The sequence below is a fragment of the Accipiter gentilis genome, chromosome 1, assembly GCF_929443795.1.
Source record: "Accipiter gentilis chromosome 1, bAccGen1.1, whole genome shotgun sequence".
Taxonomy (NCBI): domain Eukaryota; kingdom Metazoa; phylum Chordata; class Aves; order Accipitriformes; family Accipitridae; genus Astur; species Astur gentilis.
In genome coordinates, this window is record NC_064880.1 from 31,026,080 (window position 1) to 31,051,536 (window position 25,457).

The 25,457-nt window shown below is 36.7% G+C and overlaps 1 protein-coding gene across 3 annotated transcripts in view; it reads left to right on the top strand.

Annotated features, from left to right (window-relative positions):
- Positions 1-25,457, top strand: part of OLA1 (Obg like ATPase 1) — a 103,645-nt gene that overhangs the window by 57,947 nt on the left and 20,241 nt on the right. For all 3 annotated transcript variants that reach the window (XM_049812410.1, XM_049812420.1, XM_049812430.1), the window contains 2 exons: positions 4,725-4,805; positions 5,067-5,164. In XM_049812410.1, coding sequence (XP_049668367.1) covers positions 4,725-4,805; positions 5,067-5,164 — 179 coding nt within the window. The remainder of the gene's footprint in view (positions 1-4,724; positions 4,806-5,066; positions 5,165-25,457) is intronic.

Consider the following 25,457-nt stretch of genomic DNA (forward strand, 5'->3'; position numbering starts at 1 on the left):
ACATACAGTTCATTTGCTTGCGACCCTCAAGTCTTCTCAGTCACTCTTGCAAGGGGGAAGTCCTCTACCTGGTAAATACTGTATCCACCCTCCCTTCTCCTCCACCCAGCAAGTGTATGAATTTGAATTTATTGTATTGAAAAACATTGTTTGTTTTCACTAAATCTGTCTAGCAGTTCTGGTCACTACACACATGATTCACGTTGTTAGTAATGCACTATTCTCAGAGTCTGTGTCATTAACATCGTCTTTTTTAGGCTGTTGATGAAAGATGATAACTAGTGAAATGCAAATAATTTGTTTGGAGTGCCACCAGAAGCACACTCATTGGATTTTCTATTTACAGTTACATTCTGAGACCTACTGGTTAGGTGGTGTTGACTCCATTTAGTGTGTGCAGTGCAGTGGTTTTTGAATTAAATACTTTACATCACTGAGCCAGATTCCTTAGGGAAATCTGAATATATTACACAGTACTACCTTCATTATTGATATGCTGTGCTGTTGGACTTCTGTACGAAATGAGAGGAGCTAACTAAGAGCTACAGGTAATGTTTTAGATACTCCTGATAGCTCGTCTGAGGAGCAGAGCAGTGAAAATCATAGAATTTTGGACAATTGAAATATTTTAATAAAAAGTATTTAACTGCTGTTGAAGTGTTTTCAGGGAGCTGGTCAGTTATAACATCTTGGAAGTTTTGAAGGGAATGAATAAGGTGCTGAGAAACATTCCATACTTCTCGGAAAGATCTCCCTTGGGGGGGTGGGGGGGATCCTACTGTACTTACAGTTACTGTCTGTAGTCGCGGAGACTTTTGCACTGCCTGCAGGATCACGGAGAATTCACTTACACTTTGAAGTGTGAAGTGCTAATCCTCACAACTGCTTACTTCTTTATTAAATTTGCGGAAGTTAATTACATGCCCTGCTAATTTACAACAAAAAACTCACAATTCTCTGATGCCAAGTAGGCAAGTGAGTTTTCCAAGCTTCAGTTTAGTCCCTCATGCTGTAAGAAGAATTTGGCATTGGCACACATTATTACTATCATCCATCCAGAGAGTTTATTAATGTATGCACATTTTTCTATGCAGTAGTGTCTCATGAGCATGTCTTGATAAATCTCCTAAATGCAATTTAAATGTATTTCTTTATAGTTTTTTATACTATTGGGACTTACTGCTAAAGTCCTGCTTAGCATTTGTGGGTTGACTACTTGCTGCCTTTGGAAAATGAGACCAGGACATAAATTAAAATCGCCGTATGGCTAAATATACTAGGTATCCACATGTGCTAAATATATTGCCGAGGATATAGTCAGAAATTAACTGATGTTTAAAACAGTGATATGTGATATTCATGAAGTTTTCTATATTTCATATGCCTTGACAACTGTAAGTAAATTGGATTTTGGAGGGGTTTTGGGTGGCTTTTTAAATGGTGCTTGCTATAATGTTGGTAGCTGAAAACCAGAACAAGAATACCCCACTCATCAAACAAGGAGAAGTGGATCATTCTGCCGGTGACAGATTGACCTCCAAGTGTGCAACTGGGGAGGACAGATCTAATGAAACAAAGTGGATCATTGGTCTGTATTCTGTTATTAAGCATCTCAGAGTTAACTAGAGTAGTGATTAAATGTGTTTAAATGACTGTTACAGTGATAGTGAAGATAAAAAGGTCAGTTCATACTCTTTCACCAGGTCTAAACAGAAGCAATTAATAAAACTAAAAATGGTGCTACGTGAGATATAACCTGAAAATGTGCTTTTTTCCTTTTTGTGTGTGTGTGTTTATAGTATTGGAGCAGCTGAGTAAAAAAAAAAAAATATGTGGAAATAGTTGCGTTTCTTCATATTGTCATTAGCTTTTAATGATTTCTTGTTAGGGGATCATATTAAATCTCATTTAAATGGGACACCACCCTTGATGCAGGGGAATCTGTCCCTTTTTTTTCATTTCTGGACTGTCTGCCTACATTCTGCATGGCGTGACTGCCCAGATAGTCCATCAAAGAAAATTTTACTTTGAATAATTATTTCCAAATTTTTTCTTTGTGTCTTACTGCCTCACCAGCTTCAGACATAAATGCTGTGCTTGCTTATAAGTTTCCATCCTTTTATCTAAAGAAAGTTTTCCAATACTTGCTGCCTTCTCTGTAAAACCAAAATAAAATTGCAAGTATACAGCTGTCGGTTCTCCTCAGCATATGCAGTTGTTGGTCAGCCTTTCCGGTGGAAGTTAGGTGTGTAATTACTCCCTTAGAACAATAGTTGCAAACAGCATCAAGTCAGGTACCTAAATGAGAACTCTGAAAAATTAGGCCTGTGCCAAAATGGGTTTTGATGTGTCGCCGTAGGTAGCAGGTGAATGTGGAAGAGAAGTTCTGATTGTCAGCTATGTGCTTAGGTAGTGCTCTTTAGAAAGAGCAAACTTTGTTTGCTGCGTTGATGCTTGAAATTTTCTGGCGGTTCCGCATCACGTAGCTACCCTCACAATGTGCTTAAAAACCATCTCGTTACTGCTTAAGCCTAAAAGATTGGCTTTGATAACTTGTGCTATAATTTTTTTCTGTCAATTTTTTATCGACTCCAATTATATGCAATAATGTGTTGTTATTGGGGGGGAATTGTAGTGCCAAAAGCCACGTGGTACGTGCCTACAGAATTAGTATAAAACCCGAAATAGTGTGTAATCAGAATTCCTTCACTGCTGAACAGGAATCTTGGAGATTGTGTTGATTTTTATATATCTATTTGAACAAAAGCTGAGGATAAAGATCTTAAATGAAAAGTACCTATTGGTAGAATTGCTTCCCTTATCTTGTTTATACTAATTAAAAAAATAAAAAGCACATAGGGTTAAAGATAGGATGGTACCACTGTTTTCTTCTTTATGTGTAATCTTGTTGCATGTCTCTACATAAGCTGTTCTGGCCACTCATCATAGTAACCAGCTGGGCCATTTCACCTGCTGGAGCCATTAAAGAGGACTCTCTCCCCCTAGATTAATCCCCTCCGACATTAGTTTTTTTGCTCTGACAACTGGAGCAGGCATTCAGAATTTGCAGGTGGCCAGTGTGACGCACATAATTGCCTACAATTTTAGGCAATGAATAAAAATGGTCTACATTACTTGTCAAAGGTTGTATATGCAGTGCCAAGTGAGATCTATGGGAAGCCTTTTAGGGTTTAAAGAACAGTTAATAGCAAAGCTGCACAGTGCTTTTTTAATCATAATGCATTTGTAATATAGCACTTTGATCTTCTCCTTGTAGGAAATGGTGTTATATTAGCCACTTTTAAACATTTATGAGTGAAATTCAGTTATAGGAGAGTAAAAGTGATTATTCTTAGGCAGAACATGTTAGATTTCATTAAAAGTTTTAGCTTGCCCCTTCCTTGTTAAAATCTGTGGGGAGTCCTGTTCCTGGAGGGTTTCAAATCAGGATCTGAAGATTTAGAAGAGCTTTTTCTTTTTTTCTTTCTTTCTTTCTTTTTTTTTCTCTTCTCCCCCCCAACTAAAGCAACTGCAAGACTAGGAGAGACTGTAGTAAATACTGATGTTATTTGCGGTTGTTTATAAATGTACTTCAGCCGCATAGCATTAAGTGCAAAAAATGTTGCGTGCTCAACGGTTAAAGGAATGTTTCCTTGTATTTTCAAGATCTTAATTCTCAGTTGCGTCAATTATAACCTACAAATGCATTATTTAAAGCATGATCATAAATTATCTACAACAAAAAATAGGCGACTCTAAAATGTACTACTCCTAGAAGAGCCGAGTTTGACCTTTCAGACCCAAGAGCCTTTTATTAACACCTGCCTGTAAGGAGAACCGTGCCACACGCAGCTTTCGGATTCATGACCACAAAACTGATGAGGAAAGGCTTGAAGGGTTCAGTTTGTGTCACTTGCTGTTTGCCGTTTCCATTTCACAGATGATTAATCTTTCTGTGAAGAAAGGCCAGAGAAACAAAGCACATTGGGCTCTTCCTGCAGTTACTCCTTCTGAATGCACACTAGCTTGCTAACTAAAAGGCCTTTAGATTTCCTGCCGAGAGAGATGTTCTGAAAGTGAATGCAGCTGGTTGGAGGTCACCAGTGCAAGGCTCTTGCCATTGTGTAATGGAGGCTTTGGCAGGTTTCATTTGGGGGGGGAGGGAGAAGGTGTTGGCGAAAAATTAATGCGGAATAAAAAGGGCTTTGGCCATTTGAATTAATTTCTTGAAGGGTGGATCATCAATAATAGGCTCAATTTCTTTTGCTCACAATTTAAAAAAAAAAGACATTTGCCGTGTTTTTTCCCTCCCATTCCCTTTTCTTAATGGCATGTTTATATTGTACGTGGTCTCTCCTGCTGGATGCTGAAATGTCGTGTCTTACTGAGTTTGAAAAGCAGTCTAAAATGTACTGATTTTTACATACGTTTTATGAGGTCTGCTAATTTTCGTGGCGGCGAGAGGTGATACTTGGGTATTGTATATTTTTAACTTCCTCATTATGCGATTTGTATCGCTTTAATAATCGATACTGCTCTTTAGTGACTTTTAAAGCAGCAATTTCTATTTTTCTGGGAGAGTAAAAATTTGTTTTTAAACGGCATTATCTAATTTTTAATTTGTGTATGTTTTGAAACTTAATGTAGACACGCCTTGTTTATGGAAGAGAATGGTCTGATATCCAGCTGAGTTTTTGACTTTGTTTTTTCTTGATCTTGCGTAGGATGTAATGTGCAAAATCAAGACATGGGTAATAGATGAAAAGAAAGCTGTCCGCTTCTATCATGATTGGAATGACAAAGAGGTAGGCTGTAAATACTATCCCATGAATTGACATCTAATTTTACTACCTGTTACTGTCGTCTTTTAAAGGTTTTTCTTTTAGATTTCATATTTGTAGTGTATTGAACGTTACATTTATCAGCCAATTCTGTGTTTATCAGTGGTCTATATATTACACTTTAATTATGTTGCCTTCTCAGTCCTGCCATGAGGAAGATGGTCATAAAATTAACTCAAGTTGGTATAGCTTCTTTTTAAAATTCTTCTGTATTTTCACTTCTAGATTGACGTTTTGAACAAACATTTGTTTTTTACTTCAAAACCGATGATCTACTTGGTTAACCTCTCTGAAAAAGACTACATTAGAAAGAAAAACAAGTGGTGAGTGTGTTCAGGTTAAATATCTAAGTTTATGCTTCTATTCCACATTTCAATGGTAAATAATTCCTTGCACGTTAAGATCACTAAGGATATTAATTAAAATAGGAATAAAAACTAATGTTGCACTTCCGTTACTTGTTACGCTCCCATTGACCTGCTGCTTGAGTACAATGCATATGGCGAAACCCTGAATGAAAGCGCAGAATAGAAAAGAATATGCTTTCCTTCCCTATATTTTTACATGAATCCATTAACTGTGAAGAAAAGATATTTGATTTAGAAGTACTGATTTAAATAAACATATGGTTTTATCATGTTATATAATGCTGGTTATCTGAACAACATCTTTTTCATTCCAAAGGAATGAATTGAATGCGGGAGGACTAAAGCTATGTGAGTTGCACAGAAATCTTTCAAACTGTGGCAAAATTGCCCATTTTAACAGTACTCTTCTGTTTGCAGTTGGTGCCTGGCTTCCTTGCCACTTGCTTGCCCTTTGCTTATGGTTTACAGGCCTGTTTTGATGAGCTTTAATGCCATGAACAGCACAGGTTTCCCTCAAGTATTCCTGACATCAATATTATGACTTAAGTACATGAAGGTTATGAAATCAATCTATCAGACATTCAGTGAACTGCATGAAGATCCAGTCCTAACATGGTAGGCATATGGTGGGAATCTGCTGTTGAGAAGTACAGCATTTAGCGTGTTACTGGAACCTCTAGGTGGGTTGTGGAGGAGGGAACAGATTAAGTAGTATACAATGAAGAAAAAAATCTATAGCTGTATATTTAGCTTAAAAAACCCAACTAAACAACAAACCTTTTCTTAGTATTCAGATCCTTAAATACTGTACTTGTGAGATACTTTGAAGATGTATAAACGTATGTTTGTGAACAGATATATGCGTGTAGCTCATCCAAACAAATCAAAAGTATCTAAAGCGGAATATCTGAATTCTCCTAAAGTACACCCTCTGTTCCTCCCTGTACTTCATTAAGTACTTAGATGCACATGGTTTCAATTTTCCATTAAAAATTCTCATTTCCATATGATATCAAAGAGTGAGAAGGCTTTAAACTGAAAAATAAACATTCATAGACTGGAAGCCAAAACAATAATTAATGTCAGATGGTTAACTCCAATAAATCATTAGAATAAATTCTGTGAAATTACTGCAACTAAAACTGTCCTTTTGATACTCCAAGACATTTTGTGTTAGTATTGAAGAACAAAATTTAACCTATTTAATAGCAAACCCTCTCATCCCAAAACACAGACTTTGAGATAAGCTTGGTAACCAGTGTAATAATGTAAGCTTTTCATATTTTGCCAAATTTTATAATTTTAAATTAATTTGTTCCTCCTTTGAATGTTTTTTGGGTATGACGATTTAAACATTAAAAGTGGTTCTACCCAAGGAAGTCTTTAAAATCAGAAGAGTAGTATTTGCTCTGTTATTGTCGGATGATATTTTTTTTGAAGTACGAGTGTTGAGATTTCCTAAAGCTTGCTGTTACAGTACAGGCGTGGAAGTTTATGTGAAAATGGATGAGTTGGCTTCCCTGTCCAAAAAAGGATCCTCGCACCTGTATTTGGATGATTACAGGTAGAGCTCCCTGGCTCTAATTGTACAGTAAATACCGTTTCCCAGACCCTAATGGTAGACAGACTACTTAGGAGACGCCAGTCTGTGATTTAGCTGTCGCCAGTCACCCCATGTTTTTTGTGAGACTAGTTGTGATGATGACATAGTTAAACCCAATTGAAAGCAAATCTTTGTATAAATTGCAATTTTTAATTTGTAAAAAGTCAGATGTTTGAGTTGAGGAGTCATATAATGAAATGTTTTAACTGTTTCTATTACAATTAATGATTTAGTTTTTAAAAAGTATATCCAGATCTCATGGATGTGAGTGTAATTGTAGCTGAAAGATCAAAGCCTGGGTAGCTGAGTGATGTTCCAGAAGAGAATTTACCACATAGCCATTTTCAGTACAGTTTCTGCCTCCTGCTGTTCCTATTTTCCCTCAAGCTAGCCATTGACTACCCCCTGTGCATCCCTGCTCGTAAAAAATGATTGAGGAAGTATTTGTCATGTATTTATGAGTGGGAAACATTGTGTGATAGGGAAAGGCATCTACTAGAACCAGAAAGATTGCCATTTTCTTTCATTCAGCCACTCTGCCACAGCTTTAAATCCTCTGTTTATGCAACATAGCTTTTATATTTAAGAGTAGAATAAATGTTTTCTATGAAGAATGCTAATGGTAGGCTTCTGTCATTTGTGTGATGCAAGCAGATGTAAATGATTAGAATATATTTTACTGTTAGATGCCACTTAGTTTATGATTTTTGTTATTATTTTGAGGGGTAGAGGTTCATATTTGAAATGCAAGCCACATTTAGACTAGTCGTTCAACTTGAAAAAGTTTATTTCTGAGCTTAATTCATAATATTACTATAACAAAAGTAAGGTTAATGCAGGAAACGCTCAGCAGTAAAATGTTTTCGTAATACTTTTACAACTCTAAAAGTGTTTAAAACAGCAAAGGCGAGAGGAGAGGCTTTTTGATTGTGGGTAGAGAGGAAAACTAAAATTGTCTTTGTTTTACTGGGTCACTCTTTCAGAATTAATGAACATTTTAATTGTTAGTTAAAACACACTTACATTTAAGTGCTAACATGTTATTTTTCAATCCAAGAAAAGAAGAAAACACTGTGAAAGATAGGACTATTGTGTATTTGAGTAGGTGTATTGACCTTTTGAAAGATGTAAAAACTGGAATGGCTCCAAGCAGTTACTTGCTGGTTTTAACAATGTTGAATTAGTCATTCAGTTGATTTATGATTAAGACCTAGCCCCTGAAGAGAAGCTGACATGGCAGCTGTGTTAGTCGCACTTGTGTTATGATCAGATGACAGTAATCATGATGTTGTATGGGGGAATCCACTGAAACCATTCTTACTACGTATTGCTCTGCTCTAAACGAATACTTAAGCTGTTCATTTGCTAATTCCTAATGGTTTTTATATGGATCCAGTACCTTAACACGGTATGCATGTATTCGAGTTTTACCATGAAAGTATTCTAAATAAGCCTATTAATTTTCAGTTAAGGCTGCTTTCTGAGTCACAGGATGTCACATAAATCCAGGACATGAGATTTATCAGCCCTTCATCTAATTAAAGGTTTACATTTAAGTCTTGCTGAAGAAGGTGCTTTTAGCGGGTCATAATATGGATTCCAGTTATGAAATATATTGAGCTAATTGATAAGCATATGTAGTGGACCATGCTTAGCATACTGATCTGTTCAGTATTTTGGACTTACACTTTACAGTGAGCACCAGGAGTACTGTATGTGTCAAAGCTGCATAGACTGATCATTTGACTCAACTTCTCAGGTCTAAACAAGTGAATTTTTCATCCTATGCACAGACTGGAATTTAAAGAGCTGGCTATGCTGCTAAAAATTTTTCTAGTATCTATAGCATCATAACTAAGTCATCTGAAACTTGATACGGATTTTTGAACATTGCTTTCTCTAATATAATTCAGACTTTTGAGTATCCAAATGTGTTAATGTTATTTTCAAGAGGTTGTTTCTCAAAATGTTATGGTAGACATTCTGTTAACAAAAATAAGTTGGGTGTTGATGGGATAGGGTACCTCTCTTGAAGTACCTTACTCCTGTGTATTTAGAAAGGTGGCATATATGTCATAATAAATAACCTTTTCCCTGTTAGTTTTTATAGCATTTTTAATGTTCTTAAGCTAGAAGAGGCATAATTAGGTCAGATGAAAGGTCTGTCTTTTCTGGTATCATGTTTCTGACAGGCCACTAACAGATGTCCAGGGAAGATTATAGGAACAGATTAAGCAAACAGAGTGTATGCATCCAGCTTCTTGAAATCTGTTATTGTAGAACTGACTAAGCCAGATATGATATACTTGTGGTTAATAATTTTTCACTGATTTTCATTCTATGAATTTAGCCATTGACCTTTTGAACCCAAGTATACTTTTGGCATCCTAATATCCTGGAGCAGGGACTTCCACAGTTTAACTATGTGCTATATGGAGAAGTACTTCCTTATGCTTGTTTTGGATCTGCCACATCATAATTTCATTTGATGCTCCTTAGATCTTGTAGTATGAGAGTGAATAATCCTTTTCTATTCATCTTTTCCATATTGCTTCAGATGTTCTAAATATTAAAAAAAAAAAAAAAAAAAAAAAGCTGGGGAAGGGAGCGGGATTTGACATGAAGAAAGAAATATCAAGGGTAAAGTACAAGGAAGACTCAATAGTCTTGAGTATGAATTAATGTGCTTCACTCAGCCTTTCACTTTTAAACTAGTTAGGAAAGTTGTTATCTGGTGGTAAATGGAGACTTCTTGTTCTTGGTTATATTTCTGTGGGTACGTGCCCAGTGGTAGAATAGATCTAATAGTTGTGTGTTCACTGTCTTAGCAAAAGGGCAAGGCAATGTTGTGTGCTGGCAGAGCAAGAGGATGGTGACAAGAGAAGTGCTATCCAGAAGGTTTTCGTGGCTTTAGTACGCCTGTTAAAAACAAGAAAAGAAAACTTAAAAGAAACTCGACAGCAAAAAAACCCCTGTGCTCCCAAACCTCCTCTTCCACCCTTAAATAATGCCTGATTTTGGAGAAGTCTTGAAGATACTGTTTTTGTACAGACTCTTCTTAAATTGGTTAGCAATAAATATTTGACCTCTATGTAAAAAAAAATTAGAATGAAAGTTCTTCCTTAGCATTTTACCTGCATTTTGATTTGAGACCTTTCAAAAAGACATTTTAAAAACCAAAAGAAATAAAGAATAATGGAAATCTTAATATTAAAGTGACATGCCTTGAAGCAAAACATGATTTAACAAGCAGTATAAGGATATGGATATTTAAGAATCTTAGTAAATAAATTCACAGGAAATAAAGTTAAGGGAAAGAACAGCTGCAGGCCAGCTCCATCTCTTTTACAGCTAGAAATATGGTGACTCAATAAAGTGTGAAATATCTCCGTCTTAGTCCCACAGAAACACAATGTCCTTTCACCGTCCAAGTTTCAGCCCTTTTCACCTTTCACCCTTTTTCCCTTTTAAGCCTGAAATAGGTTAACTTTGCAAATTTTGCTAAAACCAAAAAAATTCCCGTTGGGACCCAATACCTAAAAGTAATTCCTCTTCTAAAGGGAGGGATGCTGCTGTTCATGAACCTTTGCAGTGCAGAGACAAACAGAATTACATCACTTAGAACAAACAGTTACTTGCAAATACCAGCATATTAGCCATGTAGCAAGATACCCAAGTGAGGGCAGAATGCAGGTTTCACTACCTTCAGCTTCTGAATTACATTTATTTTTCTGAATTACAGTAAGTGTATATTTAAATATACTGTAGGTCATATAGTCATGGATATTTAGGCAGGTAAATTTTATTCTTATAAATATATTTGAAAATGTATTTGATGTAGAATTCTTTAAATCATAATTATAAGTTGTAATGCCACCGTGGTATTGAGATGTTCTCTTGACGTAGCCACTTAATGATTTTAAGGCTGTCTTCTGTGCTGACAGACTTGGAAAATCAATGATTTTTTAAAATATGTTGCACTTCTTGTCCCTGCCTCCCAACTGAAATGTTTTTAAAACATTTATTTATATTATCTGTGTATAAATGGAGTTTCGCACACACAAGTTGTGAAGTCAGATACTCGAAGTTAACAAGATCCAGAATTTAGGTGTCCTGTTGCACCTTTACTGCCTGATTGAGAGAGAGTACCTTACAGCTCAGGTTGTTTTAACTAGAGGATGGCATATGTTTTCCACAGAGTGCTTACCTACTATAGTAGGGGATAGTGCATGCTGTTTGCTTAATAAACAGTTATTCTTTATTATGTCTTACACAAATTAATTAATGAATACAAATTAATTTGTCATCCATCAACCTAATGGCAATCTCTTTTCTTTCCAGCACCATTGCCTGACATTGCCTGTTGACTTCTTGTAGTCTTTTGTCTTACCAATTCCAGTGACTTTTCATTGAGTTGTTCTGTCTATCCCAAACTTTTTCCCCCAACCCTTTCCTAGCTGACTTGTTTGTTCTCTGCGGGTCTTTGCCAGATTGTCTCTCCCTTTTCTCTGATTTCATCCCATTCTTGCTGGCTTAGTTCCAGTCCAGTCCTCTGGTCTGGATGATTTCTTTCACCAGACTTCCTGCTTTGCTTTGCTTTCCTTTGCTTCCCCCTCTGGAGTCCCCCGTCCGTTTGAATGTGAATGCATATTGTTTGGGTAACAGCAGGTGTTGGGGACATGTCTCTACGCTCTACGCATGGGGAAGTCGGGTTCCTGCTCTCAGCTCTGGTGTGTAACCTCGCCCCAGACACGAAAACACCTTCCAGGAAAAGTCTAGCTTCACTCCAGTGCTCCGCTTGCATGCAGGTGCTGTGGATTATAGAAAGAGATTAAATTGCTGCAACTCTGCAGTGTTAAATTTGAGCAGTTTTGCTACTGAGGACGTGAATTTCTGATTTGGATGGACTTTCGCAGAAGTGCAATGGTTTATCTCTGATACTGAGTTGCTCTGTGCCAAACACAAAGTCTTGGCTCCTAAGCATTAGAACAGTAAAATTTTTCAAATAAAATGTTTCTGGGATGTTTTAAAAATGGGCAGTGCTGTATGGTGAAGCTGTTTTCAAAAATTTCAGTCCACCTGGTTACAACATGGCACTTATAAATAGCTACAGTGTAGGTTGCAAAGTCAGGAAATAAAGCCTCAGTAATTTACTTAGGATACATGGAATTTTGAAACTGGTAAAAGGGGGGGGGGGGGGTGGTGTGTGCAGAGGGGCACCTCCTGGTTTTTGGGAAGGCCTGTCCTGGGCAGATAAAGGTAGCTTCAAGCTATTCTTACAACTCATCAAAGGCTGCAGACTGTAGAGAGCAGGATGACCGGAGTAATGAAGAACAGTTTCTGCAATGCTGTGAGTGATACGTGACGGCCTGGCATACCACAGCCCCGAACACCAGCCCAACACAGCCATACCCCGGCGGGCCTCCTGTCTTCTCTGAGAGCATCCGTGTGCATCACGCTGATTATACTATCAGAGTAACACAAAAGAGCTACCTATTAACACTTCGTATCAGTAAGGCTGTGCTGAGTGAAAGCAGCTATGAGTAACTTTTCAACTTCATTGCTGTGTGTATGATCCCTGTCTTACCAGCTGCATGTCATACCAAAGCTCCTTTTGAACAATTCGGCTTTGCTTCCCATCTTCTGTTCCTTTTCTTCTTCTCTCTCCAGATGCTTTTCTTGGTGTGCTTATTTTTTTTCCGCTGTCATCACCATAATTTCTGAGCTGTTTATACACAATTCAGTGGGTGCAGTTGTGACATTGAACAACTGCAGCAGCTTTGAGTTTGGATGCTCCACCAGTTTTTATAGTCGGCTTGTGTAGTCTTATGAATTGCTACCTTCTAATGATACCTTTTTAATCTGCCATGGCAGTCCGGAGAATCAAGTAATTTGTGTGATATTTTGTTTAAACACTTGGATTTTCATAGGCAAAATCTCAAGCAAGAGATGCTAGCTTTCACCAAGCAAAAACTTAACCACTTACAAAGTTACCTCAACCTGTTCAGGTTAAGAAGGGGCATCTTTATTTGTATATACTGTGTGAATACTTCAGAAACTTTGTTTCTTCCTGATCTTGGTTGGAATTGGGACTTCTCAGTACATTTTTTCTGTCAACTTTATAAACACATGCTACTTAAGGTATAGAGTACTAGGGAAGAGAATAATGTGGCACTAGATTAATTACACGACTTTGCTGCATTCGATGTGTAGATAACATGAGCGGTGAAGAGAGGGACTTCCACAGAAAAATGGTATGTGGTGACGTTGTCAGAGACAATGTTGTAAATTTGGTTGCAAAACCATTGCGGTGGACATGTTCCTAAGTCTGGATGCATCATAAGGTACAACATCCTTTTCAAACTTCAGTCTGTTTAAAAAACTGAAGAATGCTTAAACTGCTCAGAAACAAACCTGAGATGCAGAGAGATGTCTGAGTATAGATTTCATTACTGCATAGTGGATATGGAGAAAGCAGAGACTAGCAAATAACTGCTCTTCTTTCTTCCCAGTACAGTGTGTAAAGCGCTTACTTCAATTTTCTGCTACTTACTTTCCACTGTTCGGAAAGCTTGTGCTTTATGCCCCAGTTTTCCTTACTATTTCCCTAAAAGTGTTGGTGCTGGTGAAATCATAGACAAAATGTTTTCGGGAAATGTTCTCTACTTTACAATCAAGTTATCCAATAAAAATATTGATATTGTCTAGTAATTGCATATATTTTTCTGGAATTGTATCAGCTATTTATTTCCTGAATGATGTCTGCAAAGAAACTATGTGTTCTGTCAGTCCTCTTTTTCAAAGGCTTTCCAAATGCGCTTGGAGTGATTTAAGTGTATCTTGTATGTAGCTGTGGTCCTTCAGCGAACGCTGCTGTCACAGACTTCGCTGGCTAAGCAATGTCTGCTTGCTTGCCTGAATGCAGACTTCTAGTTCTTTGAATCAATTCTTCTTTAGATTGCTTGCCTCCTATTTATTGTAGGTTAGAGCTTAGCTTTTGACAATGTATGGTTTCATATAGTTTTACTACATTAGTTTTACTGGCAACTAAATGAGTTTGGGAATTTTCAGTAGCTTGATATCTTTTTTGATACTCTAAAGTGAAATTTTTAGCTTCAGAATGTCTCATCTTGCTTTTTATGGCTTATGTTTTTAGATTCAGACTAGCTTCTATTGAGGAGAATAGGCATCTCTCTCTCATAGTACTCCGAGCCAGTGAAGTCTTAAACACTGAAATGGAAAAAGTGAAGGAGAAACAATGTTTTTTTCTCTTGTCTTTGTTACAGAATGGAAGAAGGGGAAGGGTAAACAACTTAGGAACCCAGGTTTTATATTGAGGACCAGATTCTGTAATTTACAGTATGTTGCAGTTCACGGTTGTTAGTCCTGAGGATCATCAATGCAACCCGATCAACAGGTCCTCAGGGATTTTGGAGGAGACTAGGGTACTAACCACCATATCAGTGCTGTCATCTCTCTACAGTATCATTGCCTCAAATGCACATTTCAAATCCTACTTCCAATGGTAAATAGTTCAGTAGTGATTTCACTCTTACTCATTTCAGAGTAAAGCAGTTTGACTGTGCATGTAAGCTTGTAGATGTTTGTGTCAAAATCCCTTTCACATTTCAAGTTCCTGATGAGAAATATTGTTACTAATGAAGAAATAGAACACTTTTTGTTTCCTTACTCTTTTGTGTCATGCCTATTACAAGCACAGCCACCTTCACTGCAGTGATTTTTGGGTGTAATAATATTGATGAGAGAAAGAGAAGGAAGTAAGGTGAAATAGTCTACTCAATTAAATTTCCCAGAGATAAAGATTATTCTTTGATTGAAAATGAGTGTCCAAATCTACTTGGAGATGATGAGTTCTGTTCTGCTGCATTTTTCTGTTTATTGTTGACTTATAAAAATATTTTCTCTCTCCTTTGTGATGCAACTTGTAGAGGTCCGGTTACACTTCTCTCATTGCAGTTAAAATGCTATCTCCTAATGTGCTGTAGCTGAATCAAGTTACCTTTTTCTGCATACTTGAACCTCAGGAGAATTTTGGCAGGGACAGAGGGGTAGAGACTGATCTACATATGCCATGGTTTGGTTTATGAGCTCAAAGAATAACTTGAATTTGTCCCATTAATGAGCAGGTCTCATCCTAGACAGTAGGATTTATTTATTTATTTTTAAATAAAGGGGGTATTTGCCCTTTCTTGCTCTACAAATTGGCTGATAGAGAATTGTACAAGAGATTATTATTCTTGATAGCAGTTGTTTATTCTTAAGTTATTGTATGTTAAGTTATTTATTATTACTTACTATTATTAATTTATTGAGCCCTGTGCCTTTCAGAATGAATGAGCATTTTTAGCCTTTGTCAACTAGACAACATAGAAACAGAAGTTGTGCATAGTCCATATAGCAAATAAATTAAGTCTTTCAAATCAAGGGGAAAATAGATACTATGGGTATATGTCCCCAGCTTTTAACATCTGTTGGGTCCTTATTACTATATCTGACATGTCATTTAAAAACCACCAGTTATTTTTGTGGAGGTCCTATTGAGAATTTGGAAGGCAGAGAGGAAGGCAGTTGAATGACTGTAGAGGGGTGATTGGCTGTGGTCTCACTTGGTGCGGTGGGAGCAATGTGAGTAGCTCCTTCTCTGTGTTGGGATCTGATACCTCATTGCTGCTTGTAACTGGTGTTTTCTGAGAGGAAAGACAGCCTTTCACTCTAAGGGTAGACACATCAACAGTTGTAATAACTGGCAGACGAGCTTTCGTTTTAGAATTTTTTTTAAGCCAAAATCCCCTCTGATAATGTTGTCTCCTGTTCTGAAATAACAAGAGAATTACTTGTATTCCTTTTGGAATAACATCTGTATGGAGAAATTTGGATTGGGCATTGCAGTCAGTTTCACTAGAGCAGTATCTCTTAAACGATGTCCAAATTAGTAAGTAACTTCCCTTTCATAATCTGTTACTCAGTATTGGTGTATCTGACTTGCAAACACGTACATGTATGTGCCTCAAATTCTGCTTATTGAATTTGTCTGTCTGGATCATGTCTTGAAACATGTCTTACTATCACATGCTACAGACTTCTGTTAATCTCTTTAAGTTCTCGTAGTTGAAGTTAATTTTATTTCACCTACTGTTCTTTATCTCACTGCAGTTAATATTTGAGATATTTATGGGGTCTGGGACCAATACTCATCTTGAAATTGTTCTCCATGAATGGCCTGCAGCATCTCTATTCTCTGGGGGAATATTTTATGGATTATTGTTCTGTTTTCTACAAATAGGGGCTAAATGGAAACATCAGCTAATCAAAAAATCATTTATTATAAATAGAAAAATAATGTTTAAGAAGGAAGATTCTTTTATACAATTGGCAATACAGGCTGCAATGGCTTTGGTACCCAGTTTTCAAGTTTACTTTTGCTCTGAAGTAAATTCTTTGTTTCACAATTAACAGACGCGTTTTTCATTGATTATTTTGAAAATGTGATGCGTTTTATTTGGGTTTTAAAAATAGTTTTCCTTTTAATTTTATAGTTATTTACAGCTCAATTTTATGTATTAAGTATATGGAAACAGATTTCGTTTAACTGCTTGTTTTTCCCAAGAAAGATCACTTGCCTTCTAAAGTGTTGGCAGAGTATTTTATTTTCACAACTTGAGTTACTTCTGATGACTGATACTAATGACTAATGTTCAAATGTTGATAGTCACTAGTTTTACAATGAATAGAACTATGTATCCTTGTTTTGAAACCAAGAATAGATGCTGCTTCATGTTTAAATTGGAGAGGAAAGTTCATAGGTTATATATGTTTAATGGAAGAACTGTCAGATGAGACATTTGGTGTGGGTATCTTACTATCCTTTATGACCAATGCTTGACATTAATTATTGTTAATTTGGAGAGAAGTTAAATAAAATAATGTTTGGGATTTACTCTGGCAGTAGTTTCTAAAGCCTGAAGAGATGTTTAGAAGATAAATATTTGAAAGAGAGTTAAGTGCATGTGCTAGTTTTGTACTTCGTTGAGTTGAACAATGAAAATGCATTAATCAGATTCGCTGTATATCAAGTCTTGCTCTTCTCTTGCTCTGGCACAGTGTTACACTTCTGAAGTGAAAATGTATTTAAATCCAAACAAACGGCTTTTATTTAAAAAAAAAAAAAAAAATCTTGCACCTAATACATTGAAAACCTGCACAACGTTGTCGATCTAAAACATGTGATGGTTCTTCCAGCTTATGTTTTATTTCAGAGGCTCGTTAAATCCGTACCTGTTTTTATTTAATAAAATCTTTATGTTCCAGGATACTCAGATGAATGAAGTGTGCGTGCATGTACATGCGTGTTCAGTTTCCCATAGGATTTTTAAATTATTATTATTATTATTATTATTATTAAAACTTTATGGAGGGTAAATGTTTGTCTTTGGCTCCCTCTATCTGCTTGTCTTTACTTGTCTTTGTGAATTAATGCTTTTTCATAACTTGATCCATCAGATAGATTGGAATCAGCAGACAAGATGTCTGCAAGTATTCCGTATAGGTGTTTGGTAAAATAAATTTAAAAAAAAAAAAAAAAAAAAAAAAAAAAAAAAAGGTAAAGGGACACGGAGGACTGGTAAGGAATTTAATTATTCAAGCTTAAAAAAGCAAGGTTAATGTCTTTGTGCTTAGGCAGTATATTTCTGAAATAGCTTTCCATTCTGGTTAAAGTCTAATTTCTGTATTGTTTTTTCCATAAAGATGTAGCTATATGTTCAAAGTTTATTAAACAGAAATGTGGTTTTAGGTGCCTGTCTTGCAGTAGTGTGTGGTTGTGTGATAGCCTTTTGTTTCTGATTTCTAGTTATTTTAGTAGCCTATTGACCTGGAAGGTAACTAGATTGTTCTATTAGTGATTTCTGACAAACAGAAATGATTTGATATGCTAAAGCTATTTCTGACAGAAGATATAAAGTTTTGACAAACATGCATGGCACAGCAAGTGTCCAATTCTAAAGAGCAAAATAAATGCAAACCACCATTATGGGGAACACAAACAGCCTGAAAGCAAGTTATCAGTAAGCAAATAATTGTTGAACTGTTATGAATGGAATAGGATGTTGAAATAGGGCATGATTGGCTGATGTTACATATGTCCTTGATTACCTTCCTTGTGCTTTTATCCTAGTAAGTGACATTCTTTGTATTCCCTTGGATGGCTAGACAGTCTGACACTGAAGAAGAATAAATATTGCATGTGGTACACATTAAGCTGTCATCTAGGACAGCATTTATAAAAAGTAACTAGAAAAATTCATAAGAAATTCTGCAGTGCTACAGTTTTCTGGCTCCAGTCATAATTGTCAAAGTTCTTGACACATTCAGGTCTTCTGAAATGATTTGGGTTTACAGTTACTTGGTGTATGAATAATTATTGAGGATTCATTTTCTCTGATGATGCAGACTGTTAATGTTAGTTCTCAAAATGTTGCATTTTCATTAAAGGCCATGTAGTAATAAAAAAAAAACCAAACCCAAAACACAAAAAAAGTGTGGTGTATGTAGCTAGTCCTCTTGCAGAAGTCAGAACCAGGAGATGTATATGTGTAAAATAAAAGTGACTTGATAAAATTAAAAAAACTTTTTTTCAAATGCTGTCTTTGAATCTTGGTGGAAAATCCATTATGAGCATGCATTGTTAGTATTATTCTACTTTGGAAATAGACCTAATTTTTTGTGTAAAATATCAGTCTTCTGTTTTTCTTCACTGACTTGAAATTAAGACTCGGAAGCAACATAGCAGGATATCATCATCTCTGCAAGGGCAATGGAGAAAAACCCTTTTGAACTATCTAAGCTGATGAGTTACTGTTTGAGTGGTAATGATTTTAATCTTTAATTTTGAGAAGAGGGAAGTGTAGTAGTTACATTCTTCATCCTCTTAAGTCTCTGGATTTCTTGTGACAACTTGTATGTTGACCAAGAAATATTCAATGGCTCCTTTGTCTTTCCATGTATTTGTCTATTGCCTAACATAATACCATGATACTCTCTGGAGTTTGACATTAAATGTCACTATGAATATTTTAAAGGATTATTACAGCTCTATCACTGACCATGTCAGCGGAACATTCTCGCTGTATACTGTATTCATGGTATAATCTGGTTTGGCTGCATATGAAAATGCAGCCTTCTTCCATTTGTGGGTACATGTCTCTCCATTTGTGACAGTATCGTCTAACTCATGTGACTGTTTTTTTTATTATTTTACTGAATTAAGAACACCCTGTAAGGAAAAATAGCCTGTTGCCACCTCATCATGTTACTTGAGGACTAACGTAATTTTATAGGTGACATTGTGCTTACTCTCATCCCTCTTCCAAGTAGCCTATAACTTACAATACCTCATTGTGAGTAACTTGGAATGGGAAAATAGAGCCATTGGCTCTTTCATAAATTTACATTTAATGTTAATTGAAAGCCTTAAAGTAGTTCTTAGAACAGGGTTGGAAAAAAGTGTATTCATGGGAACAGATAAAAGCTGAAACACCTCTTTAGGTTGAAGAAAGTTTTCTCCAAGTATAACACTGCTCAAATGTTACAGGTAACTGTTAACTCTGTAGACCACTACAGAGCGCAAAATATTTGCCCAACTGGTAAATTGAACTGTAAGTCCCACTGTGGGAAATTGCTTTGCTGTGCTCCAAACAGCAGTTATCTTAGTAATTGTACCTGAATTCTTTTGTGGCTAATAGTTGATGTCCTTCTTACCATGACAGAATTATTTTGTTGCAATATTATTAATTGTAAAAATTTCAGGTAAGATGTGTTCGTGTAGTTTAAGATGGGCTGAGTATGATTTTTTTAATTGGTGCTCTGAGAGCACTGGCTTTTGAGTTGAGAATGTGCATAACCCCACATTTCGCATTCTAAACTGGCGCTCGCAACAAGGAGCTTATCAGAGCAAATTGTCTAGTCCATCCCCTTCCTCACTCAAAACCTAATGACCCTTTATCATCATGGTTTAGATTGCTGGACACAGATGTGAGAAAATACAAGTAATCTACAGGTAACTACAGTAGCTGCACTGATGTTCTCAGAGAACTGACTGCTGGGAAGATAAAAAGCTTCCCACAGAGCCTGTGACTTTCCAGCAGCAAAGCACATCATGAGCTCATACATGAAGTTTTATTTGCTGAAGATTCACAATAAGATGCATTAGGACATTCAGCAGGGTCCCTTCTTAGATGAGCACAAGAATTCACTGAGGTTGTTAGTTGATGCACTAGTGCATGGCTTCACACTAAAACTAGAAAGTCCAACAATACCAATAATGTTTCTTTTTGAGAACATCACAAACTACAGCTGTAATATGATACTGAAGTTAACGTAGTTTGTTCCTTGATAGTAAATGATCTAAAGTCGTTGGACTTTTTTTTCCTTTTTATGGAAAATATTCAGGCAGGAAGCAAATGTTCTTCAGGAAAACTAGCTGCTGGCTGTTGAAATAGAGTTAGCGGTACATGCTAGATGTGACGGTAGAAGTAAAGTCTTACATGAAAAGACTTGTGTGTGATTAATTACCGTCTTTTTTTTCTCAGCATTTTTTGTTGTAATCATGAAGTAGATCTAAAAATCGCTGTGTATGTGATTGGATACTTTGCCAAGGAATGGGAAGGAAATAGAATATTTTTCAGTTAAATTTCATGTACCTGAAGGTTAAGAAGGTAATGATCTTGTTTACTATTTTTTAAATTTTCTTTTGTAATTCAAGAAGCCGTTGTAATACAGTTTTTATTTTTAGTGATTCAGCAAGGTTGAAATGTATCTATTAAACCAGATGGGAATGATCAATGTGAATCAGTCTGTCTGCACTTTCATTCTCTTCTAAAGTAACTTAAGTATAAACACAGTTACTTCTGTAGAAAAATGAATTTGGATGCTGAAATGCTTTTTTTTAAAATCATCTGTAAGTTTTGGGTTTGTGAAGAGAGAGATAGCACGTTTTATGAGAGGTACTGGTCCTCCAGAAATGAGGATCCACAGAGGGTGGTATGCAATAAGCATTAGAGTGGTGGTCTTTACAGAAAATGCTAATCCTGCAAAAAGCCTAAAACCCAAGCCAAACAAAACCTCTCAACAGCCTCCTCCCACCCAGAAAGAAACAAAAAATAAATCCCACAGACAGCATCCCCCCTCCTCTGGCAGTGCAAATGAGACAAACTTAGGACTGTTTTTTTTTAATTTTAAGTCCTTCCACCCTCTTCAATCACCCTCAAGACTTCTGTGTTCTGTTACTGATCTTGGGGAGTTGCTCCATGGGGATTCAGTGCTGCTGTCGGTGGTGAACCTTTGAGCAAGAGCAGGCAGGGCTGGCTGTAAGGCTGCGCCTCTCGAGCTGCGCCAGTGACCATAGCAGCAGTCTCCTTAATTTTCTGTTCTGTCATTGATCCCCCATGTGAGGAAACTAGAAGGCACTGTGAAAACTACATACTGTTCACTCGTCATTGTCACTTGCCTCTGTTCCGCTTTTTTGTGCCCATTTTCCAGCTTATGCATATCTGAATGGTAACAAGCAGAACTCCATCCTGCAGAGCCCAACAGACACTTGCTAAGAAATTATTTTCAGTGATGTGGCATACCTTTTGGTTCACAGTAAAGACATGCAGAAGTATTTTCTCTTTTTTCACTAGCAAACAGGAGCTACAGGAAGAGAGATACATATTCTCTTGTTCCATTTTGTCTTTTGCTTGAGGAAGACAAAAGTAGTAAAGGGATATGCATATTGTAAGATTGATTTCCTCTCCCCTTTTTTTTTTAATCTTGAGATTAATTATGATGAAATACATGTACAAATTGCAGAAAACTCTTGATATATCCTTTTTATGATATATACTGTGTTTCATATTCTGTAGTGGCTTTAATTCTCAACTCAAGTAGACATATGGAAAAACAGAAAAAATGTTGGCTGTTACAAAGTTTTGTTTGAGCTTTTTAAACTGAGTGATTAGCAGAAATAATGACCCTGTCAGCCTTAATCACATTAAAATGTGGTTAACATCATTTAATTTTTTCCACTTAATATGCGAAAATTTCCAGTAGATTTGCAGTGAAGGCCATTGAAATTCCATTAGAACAAGAATAAAAATTTCAGGCATCATTTATTCAGAGAGGGAATAAAGGTCTCGACTGAAAACTGCTGAATCTTTCTGTTAGGGAAACTATGAATCATTACATTGAGCAGTACCTTCAGCTTCTCTAGTACTGAATCTGGGTTGCTTCTGAATGAATGGAATGCAGTTGTAGTGTGGTGCTTTTCTGAAAATTGCAGCATGTAAGTTTTGCACGAATTCAGTAAGTGCTTTCTTCGTAAAGGATTATTACGTAGTATTTTGTAACTGCTGTAGATCTGGGGAAATAGTTCTGGTTTAGCCACCTCATCGCTGTGAAGTTCCATACTTCACATTATTTTCATTAAAACATTAAAAAAATGTATTCTCTTTCTGATTGATATGTAATGTATGGTTCTGGTTTCTTTGTGGTAAATAGCAAAATGAGGACATGTGCAGCTATGACTAGAATATTAAGCTGTATCAGGTCTCCTGCGCTCTTGGCATTTCTTGTTGCGTGCTCCACAGGTATGTACCAAAAGTACAGCACACAATAACTATATGAAAGCACTAGAGAAACTGTCAACCACATCTTTTTCTGACAGAAACTTCTCTTTCTAGGAAAGATGCAATGTTTGTTAGCTTTACTGTGTTTCACTCTGTTCCATTTAGGTTCCCATTTTTTGTCCTTTGCCTGTGTAAAGAGAAGATTTCATCTGTTAAGTTGAGGCACTAGAAGTACAACTGCATGTTCTGTGCGTTTCTAGACTCTACTGAAGTACTTGAATATTTCTTTAAAACAAATATTACTGTATGTATCTGATAAGATATAATACCTTTATTGAATTGGTTTGTGTATCTGGTACTTAAGTAACTATACAATGGATTGGGTTTATTTGTTTGTTTGTTTTTAAATTGGTATTTTGTTCCTAAGCCTAGTTTATTTCAGCCTATTACATAATTACCTTGTCTTCTTTCTAGTGGGAAAAATCATTAAAATGCATTGGATTTGTGCAGGACACAAATTTTAAAATTTCCGTATTTGTATGATTTATTTTTTTAAACAAAATGTAGTGGTAAATATTAATGTAGTGCTAAATACTGTGAGATATACAGTGGCAAAGGAATTTTTCTTTGAAACAGCTGTTACTAAACTTAAGAGTCGAGCAGACCTAACAGGAATTTGGAAGTGCCTCTGATCCAAATAGACCTCTGTATGTTGAGGAACGAAGGAAACCGAGTAGGAGGTGGGTCCCTGGCCAGGACCAGAACTGTTAACCCTGCAAATGAGATAAAAGGAAGTAGGAGTGTGGGAGTGACCAAAAGCTAGGGTAAGAGGGAGGTGTGAATTGGATGAAGAGGTGTAAGTTTTGGGGCTTGCATTTGGAAACATCTTGCTAAACTGCTGTTGGACCAGGATGGAAAGCTTTGAAGACTGGAGAATGACACTGGGAAAATAAACCAGAGTGAGTAACAGAATGTGAAGAACTGTCGACTGGGAAGGGAAAGTGGCTGTGTTTTAGGAAGAAGGGTCAGAAGAGACTGTACTCACTAGATTTTTCTCCTTACGAAGCATGGCATAAGTTTCAGAGGTATTACATCTCTTTGTTTTTCTGCTCTTAGCAAATCTGTGACATCTGATAGCGGAACACCTTACCTCTTCCCAGTTTCTAGTCTGTTGAGGGGCGAATGCTCACTGTAGTTCCATTAGCTCAAATATAGGTTTGTGTGATGGGTATGTAATGAGTACATTCAGTTTAGAATTTAACATGTTTGTTGGTTGCTTTTTTAGAAACTGGATATTACATACAGCTATATTAAGTGTCTTAATTTTGCAATGGGAAACACTTCGAAGTCAGAAAATGTTGGAGTGAAGGTTGCCAATGCATTTCAAAATCCGTGTCCTGCCCCAAAGGGTTGTCTGCTCATGGGTGTACCAAATGGCTCCCTTTCCTTTATAGACAACCTTGTCTTTCTCCGTGCAAAGGACAAGCTTGCTCTTGCAAGAATGCAGTAGGATTGGGTAGGATAGGAGACTTCTGATGATGGGATTCCCTTCCTCTGGAGCAAAACTCGATACTGACGTGGAACTGGAGGAGGACAAGAGATGGCTTTATGTTAAAGGCATTTTACATGCCTGGAGATTTGGTGATGGAGAACTGGATTTTACTTCTGTCCGTTTTAGATTTCTGTTTGTGATGCCAAGTAAGAAAATTCCATTAAAGTTTTCACACATTTTTAAATAATAATGGTCTTCATTTGACCACTTAGGATAATGAAGTCCAATGTTCTCATTAGTGCTATTTTAAAAATGTGTACCTTGCCCAAATTTTGAAATTACTTACTGCCAAGCTGTGATACAAGTACTGCAGCTACCTCTTCTGCCTTGCCCATGCTGTCCTCATGAGTGGTATTGGTAACTATACATGGTATTATGGGCTAATTTTGGCTTTTATTACATTTTATTTTGGAAGAGCAGAACTCATGAAGTCTAATTTTCCAAGAGGTTGAGTTCTGAAGTCTAGTGTTCCAAGAGTCTTATTTCCTTACAACAGTGACTCCTAACTTATACTTTTTCTTCAAACAGCCCTGACATGGTTCTCTGTACAGCAGGTAGCATCATATTCTGTGGCTTGGGAGGACTTTCTGCATGATGATCAGTCTGCCAGCCTACTGCTGCTGGTCAGCTGGCTAGCTCCAGCCAAGTCAACTATGTGGTGGTTGAGTTCTTCATACCTTTTCCGTGGTGGATGCATTGGTTTTTACAAAACTTGCAGGAACTTGATTTGTATGAGATTGAGACCTCTTTGTCCTCCTTTTGCATTTCTGCATAGCCTTTATGTACTTCTGAATTCACAAAGTGTAGTGCTTCCTTGTAACTATATGGTAATCCCTAAATTACTTTAATCCCTCCTCTGCATTCAGTACAGAACCAGTTATTGTTGGTATCTACACAGTATAATGACTTTCATAAATTAATTAAGTTGGGTTTTTTTTGTGGTTTGGTTTTTTTTTTTTAACAGTAGCTGATTGTTTTGCATTTAGTATTGGGAGGCTGTTCACAGAGCCTCGCTGCTGCCTTGAGTTGAAAATGTTCTGCTAATTTCCAGCCTATGTTTTTCCATGGCTGGCTTATTTCATTGGTGGTTCTGGCAGCTTTGTCCTGTAGATTAAATAGTATCTTATCTAATTGGTGTTTACCCTCAGTACTTATTTAAAGCAGGCATTATCAATTTTCTCTCTGTCTCTGTCATTTACATGAGGTTCCCATTCCTCTGATAATCTTAGACCTGTTCTGAATTTAGCTGACCACAGCTGCATGTAATACTCCACATGCTTTCATGAATACCTTATATGCAGACGTAATGCCTCCTGTTAAACAAAGGGAAGCATTTCCAGTAGGATCTGTAGATCACATTTGCCTCTTCCCTGTTGCATTGTCTTGGTGGCTTAGAGTTGCCTGAAGACGACTATAACCCATCGTGATCCCCGTTCTGTGTCACTTCTGATTGATGATGACTTCCCTTGA